Below are 10475 nucleotides of genomic sequence, written 5' to 3' on the forward strand. Positions count from 1 at the left end.
TTTGAAAGGAGTTCTTTAGAACCCAGCAGTGGTGGAGAGAAGGGGGAGATAGAACAGAAGCAACCATATTTGCTAGTTGCTATTTGTGTATATGTGTTATTTGGAAATTTGTTGTTCACCCAAGGCCCAGTGCTCTGAGGGACAGGCTTTTGTGAGGCACAGGCCCTAAGCACCCTACTTAAATTGGCAGCTCGTAGTGTTGGATAAGAGACCTGGCAGGGAGACCGAGTCTAGCTACCACACAGCAACTTGCATTTGTCCTCAGCTTGGTTTTGCAATCAAATGCCTCCTTGGCCTTTGAGTACTCCAGAGGCTTGCTGACCTCCAAACCAGGCTGTGTGCCAGTCACGTGTTTGCAGCTTACTAGCCTTGGGGCTTGGCTTTGCCCTTTGCCTCAAGACTGACTTTGGGAGTTGGGTATAGGCTGCTCTTAACATTTGGGAGAGAATTTAAAAGAACTGCTGGGTTTGACAAGGCCAACCTGCACTGGGAAAGGAACAGCATGGTTTTTGATTGGCTGGGTTGAATCCCATTCCTCTGAATCCAGCAGGAATATCTGGGAGATACTTAATACAACAGAATTCAGTCCTAAAATTTCTTTTTAAAGATTTTATTTATTCATGAGATAGAGAGAGGCAAAAACATAGGCAGAGGGAGAAGCAGGCTCCTCTCAGGGAGACAGATGCGGGACTCGATCCCAGGACCCAGGGATCATGCCCTGAGCTGAAGGCAGATGCTCAACTGCTGAGCCACCCAGGCATCCCTAGTCCTAAATTTTAATCCTGAATTTAATCCTGAAGTAAAATTTCTGAACAGCAGAAAACATGTGGGGAATATTTATTTCTTCCTAAAAGCTTTTGTGCCAAATGCATTTTTGTAGGGTCTCTTAAAAAAACTTGAGAAGTGCCACTCACACTTGAAATGACAGTTTTGACATTGGGTTCATTGTCAGGTACCCACCCACCTTGGTGTACCAGAATGGCAGTATTGGCTCTGTTGAAAATGTGGACAGAAGCAGCTACCCACCGCCACCGCTGTCAGACTCCACCTCTCCGCCTTCTCCTTCCTTCTCTGAGGACAGCTTGCCTCCCCCACCAGCAGAATTCAGGTAAATTGTGCTATATCTCCTGTCTACTCTGGGTGGTTACACGCTCAAGAACAAAATAAGTGTACCTCAGGGTCCCTGGATGGTTCAGTCAGTGGAGGGTGAGACTCTTGTCTCAGGGTTATGAAATTCAAGCCCTTGTCTTGGGTGTAGAGATTATTATTTATTTTTATTTTTATTTTTATTATTATTGTTATTTTTAAGATTTTATTTATTTATTAATGAGAGACACAGAGAGAGAGAGAGAGAGAGGCAGAGACACAGGCAGAGGGAGAAGCAGGCTCCTTGCAGGGAACCTGACGTGGGACTCAATCCCGGGTCTCCAGGATCATCCCTGGGCTGAAGGCGGCGCTAAACTGCTGAGCCACCTGGGGTGCCCTAGAGGTTACTTTAAAAAATAAAATCTTAAGGAAAAAAAAATGTGTTCCAAATTCAGGGCAGGACCAATAAAATAACTTGAGTCAAGTCTGTGTAGATAATAAAAATAATTAACATTTTATTAAGTGTCTGTGAGGTGCCAGGCATTATGCCAAACACTGTATATGATGCTTCATCTTCACAATAGTCCTACTGAGGTAGGTACCCATTTTACAGATGAGTAAATGGTGAGGCACACAGAGGTCAATGAACTTACCTAAGGTCACACAGCCAGTCATAAGCAGAGCCATGATGGGAAAGCAGGTCATTCAGTCTGCAGAGCCCATATTCTTTTTTTTTGTTTAAGATTATTTATTTATTCATTCATTCATTCATTCATTCAAGACAGAGAGAGAGAGAGAGAGAGAGGCAGAGACACAGGCAGAGTGATAAGCAGGCTCCATGCAGGGAGCCTGATATGGGAATTGATCCTGGGACTCCAGAATCAGGCCCTGGGCCGAAGGCAGGTGCTCAACCACTGCGCCACCCGGGGATCCCAGAGCCCATATTCTTAACTGTTAGCTATACTGGAACAGATGGAGATCACCATCATATCTCTTGTTGTTTTTACCTAGCTTTAACTGAGCATGGCATGATGAAGTGGTATAATCTGCCATCCTTACAGTATTTAGCAGACACTGTGCCCTGTTATCTAGGAACCTAGCAGTTACCTTCCTCCCCTGTTCTGGTTCATTTCACTGCTGGATAGATCTCCAGAAAGAATGAAACAAAGGGAAAAGGGAGATCAAACGTAGACTCTGTTGGTACTGGTGTTTGGCAGAGGTGTACAGGGGAAGAGTTAGAAAGTAATGACTGGGGACGCCTGGGTGGCTCAGCAGTTTGGCGCCTGCCTTAAGCCTGGGGTGTGATCCTGGAGACCTGGGATCGAGTCCCACATCAGGCTCCCTTGCATGGAGCCTGCTTTTCTCTCTGCCTATGTCTCTGCCTCTCTCTCTCTCTGTGTCTCTCATGAATAAATAAGTAAAATCTTTCAAAAAAAATAAAAAGGAAAGAAAAAAAAGAAAGTAATGACTGAATGGGGATCTGAAGAGTATTCAATTTCAGTGTTTGCTCCGTTACTTTGCCCTTTCTGATGCCTGACAAATGAGAGCTTTGAAAGGTACAGTTTTCTCCTCGGACACTGTTGAATCAGAGGTTGGGTATGTTGAGGACCCCTCAGATGGACACCTAAAGCCGTGCTATAACCCCTTCCCCTCACGGGGATCCACTCTTCTTGGCTCTTGAAACCACTCATCCCAGATCACTTCCCGCTGATTGTGCCATCACATGCAGCCAAGGCTGGAAAGTCTATGGAAAATCCCAAGATGGATGCTTTATTCTAAGAAGTAACTATTAGTGGAGGGCAGGTACCAAGGTGGAAAAAAATCCTTCAGCCTCACACATGGCCTGAGACCTTGCAGCCACAGCCAAGCACATGTGACCCGGGAAAGGTACAACTCAGTCGTCTCTCAACCCAGTTAAAGTCTGGTGGCACATTCATTTCCCATCTCTGCTGACCCTCAGATCGTCATCCCTTCTCAGGTTTTTCCACGTGAGCACTGGAGGTGCATTTACCTAAATCTGTACTCTGCTCAGCTTTGGTTAGCTTGGCTTGGGTTTCCTGCCCTCACAAGATTTGGTAAATGATAAAAGCCTGAGTAATAGAGCCCAGTGGGTGGGTAATGTTTAGATTTTTATTCCAATTCTTCTTGCATGCCTTCTTGCTCCTGGTTTCAGGATTAAACTGACTATCCCTCTTAGTGGAGGGTTCAGGAGGGTGCCTTACTTTGGAGAGCTGGAAAGTTTGAGGGAGACCTAGAAAATGACTTCAGCCAACCCTTACCTGATAGAGGAACCCAGTGTAAACTTCTTTCAAATAGCTTTTCTCAATTACTGGTTATATCCCTCTGCTGATGAGAAGCTTCATTGCATTACAAGGTTTCCCATTGCATTGTTGGTCTGTTCTGATCATTTTTTCTGTTTGAGCTAAAATGAAATGATAGTAGTCAACCAAAATAAACCTAGGCTCCTAGATAAGCTTTATTAGAGGTGGATGCTTGTGTGCTGAGACTGATGGTGGGTCTTTTTTCTTTGTCCTTTTAGCTGCCCAACAGATAGCAACCAAAGAGGGCCTGGCTTAGCTGGACCCAAAAGATCCAGTGTGGTCAGCCCAAGCCATCCACCACCAGCTCCTCCTCTGGGCTCTCCACCAGGCTCCAAACCCGGGTTTGCTCCACCACCTGCCCCTCCACCTCCACCTCCAATGATGAGCGTTCCACCCCCTCCACCACCTGGAGGATTTGGGCCTCCAGGGACCCCACCACCACCTTCACCCCCATCTTTCCCACCTCACCCTGATTTTGCTGCCCCTCCACCTCCTCCCCCACCACCTGCAGCTGACTACCCGACTCTGCCACCACCTCCTTTGTCCCAACCAATAGGAAGTGCACCTCCACCTCCCCCGCCTCCCCCTCCCCCGGGGCCCCCTCCTCTCCTTTTCAGTGGTCCCAATGTCCAGCCTGTCACACCACCACCACTTTCTGATGCCACCAAGCCTAAGTCCTCCTTGCCTCCTGTGAGTGATGCCCGCAGCGACTTACTTTCAGCCATACGTCAAGGTAATTCCCAGTGCTGGGTCCAGGACCACTTGTCAATTTCTACAGCCGAGATGACTGGTTAGAGGGTGGCCTAGGGGTTCGATGCCCTTCCCAGGGGATAGCTTCCATTGGGTGGGGAGAGATTGGGAGGGACCTCAGGCCTCAGATCAGCCTAAAGAAAGGCTTCACTCTGAAAATACGGAGATTTAGATTTCTTTCCATCTTAGTTTAAAGTAAAGGATTCTTGGGGCACCTGAGCCAAAGCATCTGCCCTCGGCTCAGGTCATGATCCCAGGGTCCTGGGATTGAGCCCCAAGTCAGGCTCCCTGCTCAGTGGAGAGTCTACTTCTCCCCCTTCCTCTGCCTGCTGTTCCCCCTGCTTGTGCTCTCTCTCTTTTTCAAATAAATATATAAAAGCTTTAAAAAATAATAAAAACAAAATAGATAAAATAAGGATTCTTGGGGCCTTGGATGGCTCAGTCAGAAGAGCAGGTGACTCTTGATCTCAGGGTTGTGAGTTTAAGCCCCACCTTGGGTGTAGAGATTACCTTAAATAAGTAAAGTAAGAGATTCTTAACTTGGGGTCTTTGAACTCCTTGACAAGACATGGCTTTGCCTGTGTTTGCCTTCATTTTGTGCCCCAGAGAAAACCAAGTATCACTGCCCTAGAAGATACTTCTCTGGCCAGTCATGCCCTGTCCTCTTACCCTTCCTCCCTTCTCTCTTTCCCCTTTCTCACCCCGTCCTTCTCCCCTTTTTCTCCTATTCCCTCTTTGTCTCATTCCCTCCCTTTTTTCCACCTTCCTGCCCTCCCTTATCATCTCACCCTTGTGGAGTATTTATTCTCTTTCTTTCAGAGGTCAGGTCTAATCCCAGTGGTTTAAAGTCGTTTCTTTGGTTTGCGAGACTCCTGGAACTAGGGGTTGTCTGAGGGAGACCAGTTGGGGCAGCTGGGCTCAGTGGTAATCAGTGAACCAGGGAGACTGAGTACCTAGTGGGTACAGTTCTGTGGCTACTCCCCACTCAGAGCCTACTGAGAAGTGCCATCCTCACCAGCCTGACTGTGGAAATGGAAAGAATGGCAGGCTTCCTTTCCAACATGCCTATGGCATTGGGGCCAGGCTTGGATAAACCCTCATCTTTACTTCTTTTCTTGCTTTCTCTTTTCCCTTTTTACTTTTTCAGAGGATCCCTACACCTTCCCAGACTCTGCCCACCCCTGGCCACGCCCCTTCCTCAGTCCTGTGTGGATCCCCAGACCTTTGGAGACCCACTCACCTTCTGAACCCTTCTCTCTGTCTCTATCTCATCAGGCTTTCAGCTGCGCAAGGTTGAGGAGCAGCAGGAACAAGAGAAACGAGATGTCGTGGGCAACGATGTAGCCACCATCTTGTCACGTCGAATTGCCGTGGAGTACAGCGACTCAGAAGATGACTCCTCTGAGTTTGATGAGGACGACTGGTCGGATTAACTCTTTCTGCCTGCTGCCCTCCTCCTTTTTCTTTCCTCCTGCTGCCTTCTTTGATGCATATCCCAACAGTCTGATGGTGGGGGGAAAGAGGAAAAAAGAATTTCAAGGGGCCAAAGTCTTCCCTGAAGCAACCAAAGATATATCCAAGTGCTTCCTCCAAATCAACATATATTTTCCCATCTCCCCATGGACAGGCCCCATGGGGGCTCCTGAGATTCAGTAGCTGAGATGTTCCCTCTTCCCTTCAAGTGACTGTTGCATATTGAAGAGAAGGCAAAACTCCAAAGCAGATCCCTTTGATTGGGTTTAGATTGGAGTTGGTGTCTTCCCCTGGGAGCCATTTTCATCTGTAGTCTCCTTCCAAAATCCTTACCCTTCAAATAGTGCCAGCCATCTTCTGGTCCTAAAGCCTGCATGGGCATGGCTGCCCCCTTTCCCACGCGCTGAGAGGGCAGAGCAGGCCACATGCCCTAGCAGCCAGACTGCCACACCTTTGTGCCGTGGTCAGCAGGGTGAGCTAGCTATCTTTTGCTAAGCCATCTCTGTATCTCGGTGCGCTTTATTCTAGGAGCCATCAGGCCCTAAAGAGTGTCTCCCTCTCTACCCAGAAATGGTGCCTTTCTGAAGGCTGAAGTTGTTGCCTCCCCTCAGGCTCTCTCTCTGCAGAGTGTGATGTTCAAGTGTCCTTTAAATACCCCTCCCTCACTACCAGGTGCTTTAGGCACCAGAGCCCAGTTCAAACCTCCAGTACCCATGACCAAACTAGCCTTGACAGGGATCTGGACCTCTGTTGGCCGTCAGGGGCCAAGCTTAGAGACTCAGAACTACAGAACTGGAAGAATGTTGGAACTCCTTGGATCCTACCCTCTTAATGATGCTGGGAAATGACTTGCTTCAGGTCACACGGTTGGATGGTGACAGAACTCTAGAGCCCAGAATTCCTGGTTCCAAGTCACCTGTGCCTTCTGGGACCAAATAGTGGGCATTTGGAGGAGTCCAGGTAGAGCAGTCTTGGCTCTTTGCTACTCCAGACCTCACCATAGGTGGGAGTCCCAGGAGGAGGGCTCAGAGCCAGTGCCGGGCCTCTCAGTGCTGCTCAGACCCTTATAGCCTGTCTTACAATTCTTTGCTCCCCCTTTACTATCGCCATTGAACCACATGGCCTTGGGAGCTGCCCTTCTGGGGGACCAGAGGTAGTGAGAGAAGGAAGGGGGTACGCAGCTTTGACAGGTGCTGCTTTCAATTCCTCTGCAACTCGTCCCCCTTTTATTTCCCCAATTTAAGCATAGGTTCTGCCAACTATAGAAACTTCAGTCCCTCAGGCTGGCGGCTGCCGCAGGTAGCTGCCTAGGGGGGCCTGGCAGCTGTGAGGAGGGCTGAAAGGCTGAGGGGCTCTGGGTCTTGTTTCCTGCTCCCTCCTCACTGTGTGCCGTGATGTTCCCTCCCTCACTCCCCCTTTTCCCAGAGCTAATACACAGGTGCTATTATTCAGAAAAAAACTGGTCAGCTTTGGCCAACAGTGAGGTTTCTTCTCTTCTGCCCTAACTATTGTGTAGCCTCTTATGCTGAAACCGGCTTCTCCTGGCTTCTCCGGCTTTCAGAGCCCTGAAACAAAGAGAAACAGGATCTGTCTCTACCCAGCACAGCAAATGGTTGTAGTAATTGCCAAAGCCCTCATAAACCCCTCCGGCTTGAGGGGAGTGTGTAATCATGGGTACTACCGCTGTGCCCTGGCTGGATGCTCCCCCTCTGCCTTCTTTCCTTGAACTCTATCGTGGGGACTGAGCCTGTAGGGGCCAGCATGCCCTCCTGCTGGGGCTACTGCAGACTGTACCCCGCCCTCCCCAGATCAGATGTCTGCCATGGGGCGGGCACCGTGCTCCGTGCTGGCCATACCAGACTGTGTGTGCCCCCACCTTGCTTCCCACCTTGTACTTAGGAAGCTGAAGGTGCTTTCTTCAGAACCCTAAAATGGCTGTTGAAGGTGTCCCTGGCTGCAGCCCAGCAGTGGCTCGAGAGGCAGGTGGAGGGCAGTGGTTCTCCCAAATAGGAGTCCTGGGGCCTGGCCAGGCCAGGGTTCGGGCCTAATGGCTTTGACTAAATTACCCCCATCCCCCTCCTTTCCGGAAAAGGGGGAGCCAGCGCCACTTGCTATCATTCTGCTCTGACCTTGAAGGGGGCGGTGTTGGCCTGGCTTCTGGAATGGACACAGTCTGCCCTGGAAAGGGCTGGGGGCAGAAGGGGGGGCACTGCCTGCGGAAGGTAGGATTAGATCATTAGCTCAGTGACCTCCTAGGGTTTCGATGTGCTGTGTTCTCATCCTACAGCTGGTTTGGTAATGATCTGCAAGTCCCGGAGAGCAACAGCACAGCTCTGCCTGACGCTCTCATTAAAATCTATGCAGCCAAGCTCTGTGCTTTGTAGCAGCCGGCCTTGCGAAGCCTCCTCAGCTCGGGGGGCTGGGGACCCAGTCAGCTGAGAGGCCCTCTGGGCTCTATTTATGCATATGTGCACCAAAACAAAACAAAACAAAACAAAAAACCCACAGTGCTTCCTTAAACCGGGAGCCCTTTAAGATGATAAAGGACCCTATGCAGGTAATTGTGTGTCTTTGGAATCCTGTAATTGTAGAATGCAAAGTTTAGTGATTATTTAAACTGGGCTGAGGCTGGTAAGAGTGTGGAACAGTAGTTCATAAGGACTCTTAAGTGCTGAAGCTAAGGAGCCACCTCCCTTCCCTAGTTTGCCCAGCCCAGGGGACCTGCCCCCATTCCTGTGGCCCAGGGACCCAGCTTCCAGTCGGCAGTGTCAGAAGTGACTTGTGGCTTTGCCATGGTTGTGAGATGACTACATTCCAAAGGAGCAGCCACAGGGAGGGGGCAGGCTCTGCGATCCCTTGGAGGCTCAGAGCAGCTGGCCCAAGCTCCAGCTCGCCTCCAACGGAAGCTCAAGCGCCCTCAGAAACGACCCTGGCCAATGTCACCGCAGAGCCGAGGCAGTGTTGTCAGGGCTAATGTGAAATCTCTTCCCGTGGCGCCGATCCTCCGGCTCTGCAGCGCCAGCTTGGACAGATTGAGGTCTCTGTGGCTTTGGTGACCCTGCTTAAGCATTCCCACCGTGTCCCAGCTTTGCTCTCAGCCTGCCTCCCTCCGCAGCATCCCCTCACCTGACCTCAGGGCCTGGGGAGGGGGCCAGTGCCCCAGGGCAAAGGGCTGTTGCTCAGGAGAGATGTCAGGCTTCCTGGCGTCATCAGGCTTTGAGCTCTACTGGGGTCCAGCAGACCTGGGACCAGGTGTCACTAGGAGATATGCCTCATGCTGTGCCTCCATGAGGGCTAGGGAACAATTCTGTTATTGTATTAACTTGACTCAGTTAACTCACTTGAGAAACTAACCAATTTTTACTTTCTGTCTAGAATGATGTACATGTAGGAGAGTGAGCTATAATGCTCCCAAAGTGCCTTGTTTTCTCTGATATAAATATATTTATAAGGACCTATTCCAGTGGATTCTTGGGTGTGTTTGCCACATCGATTTTAGGGAGTGGGCGTATATGTAGTAGGGATACAGTCTGGAAATGGGTCCCTTTCCCCTCAGGGTGGGAGAGGAGAGGTGGGGGTTAGAGACCTGTGAGGGTGGGGTTAAATCAAACCCCCGAGGTGACTCTTTCCTCTTCGCCCTACTCCTCTTAGGCTTAGAAGGACATCCAGTTTTTTTAAAGCCCTGTGGCTCCAAGCCTGGTCTCATTTGTTTCCCTGGCTGGCTCACGTGTGGACCACGTTAGCACCCCATGGCCTGAGGATTCCACGTAACGATTTTATGTTATACGTGCAAATATGTAAATGCCAACATTTTAAATAATTTGATAAATCTTTGTAGCTGCTCAGCCACCTTTGGTGTCTGTGTGTGTCTGTGCGTCTGTGCCTGTCTCTGTCTGTATCTAATGGGAAAGTGGTTGGAAGGGGCCAACACTGATAGCCACAGGTGGTGGCCAGAGCCCTGGAGGGAGGTCTTGTGTGAGTGGGTTGGAGGAGCAGGAGGCCTGCGGGTCTGGATGGCGTAGCCTTTGTGGGAGGGGGAGGGGGAGGCCAGAAACCATTTTGATTTAGGAGGAGACCCAAGCTGGGGAACCCGGAAGCCCGGATCCCCAGCCGTCTTCAGCTGGGGAGACGAGCAGTTGGCCACTTGCATCAGGGAGAAGAGAGGCGCTGGCAGATGTCGATGTTGCCTCCCAGCATCTGGCCGGCATCTCGTCTGCCTCTCTGACCCAGGCAACGTACCTTAAATATAGAAGGATTTTCAGTGGAATCCGATAAAAAGTTGAGGCTGCTGTGTGTACCCCCTCCTGCCTGGGAAGGCGAAGGGGCTGGGTTTGTATTCTGACCCCCAAAAATGACCTACCCAGGAAGCAACGGTTGTTGGCAGCACAGCTGCTGCGGGTGGCCGTCCCTGGGGGCACTTGATGGGCAGACACCCAGCTCCAGTTGCCCCGGGAGAGGGCGGGGAGCAAGGTTGGTGACCCCAGCGGCCACGCCTGCCGTTCAGGGAAGGAGAGTCCCCCACCGGCGTCCCAGGAGGGGGGGCAGAAGTTTTGAATTGTCAGCAAGTGCCGCGCCAGCCGCTCTGAGCTCATCGCCGGGGGTGGGGGTGCAGGGGAGGGGGCGCGGGAGGCAGCTCGCCCCGCCGGAGCCCCTCGCTCCACCCTCCTGCTCAGGCCTGTGTTTAGTCAGCACTTGGCTTCCTCGGGCCGGTGACTGACAGGCAGCCAGACGCCCGCCCTGGGAGAAGACAAAATGGTGTCGGGAGCCGCCCTTGCTGGGGAACTGGAGGGGAGGAGTGTGGTTCTGGGAAGCGGGCGGCCCGGCCAAAGCACGCGCCCCCCCTGG

At 51.0% G+C, this 10475-nt stretch overlaps 1 protein-coding gene across 2 annotated transcripts in view; it reads left to right on the top strand.

Annotated features, from left to right (window-relative positions):
* Positions 1 to 9479, top strand: part of WASF2 (WASP family member 2) — a 72754-nt gene extending 63275 nt beyond the window's left edge. For both annotated transcript variants that reach the window (XM_041765921.1, XM_041765922.1), the window contains exons 7-9: positions 953 to 1108; positions 3626 to 4140; positions 5433 to 9479. In XM_041765921.1, the coding sequence (XP_041621855.1) occupies positions 953 to 1108; positions 3626 to 4140; positions 5433 to 5590 (829 nt within the window). In that variant the 3' untranslated portion in view covers positions 5591 to 9479. The remainder of the gene's footprint in view (positions 1 to 952; positions 1109 to 3625; positions 4141 to 5432) is intronic.
* Positions 9480 to 10475: the final 996 nt, after the last annotated feature.

This window comes from Vulpes lagopus, chromosome 8 (genome assembly GCF_018345385.1).
Source record: "Vulpes lagopus strain Blue_001 chromosome 8, ASM1834538v1, whole genome shotgun sequence".
Lineage (NCBI taxonomy): Eukaryota > Metazoa > Chordata > Mammalia > Carnivora > Canidae > Vulpes > Vulpes lagopus.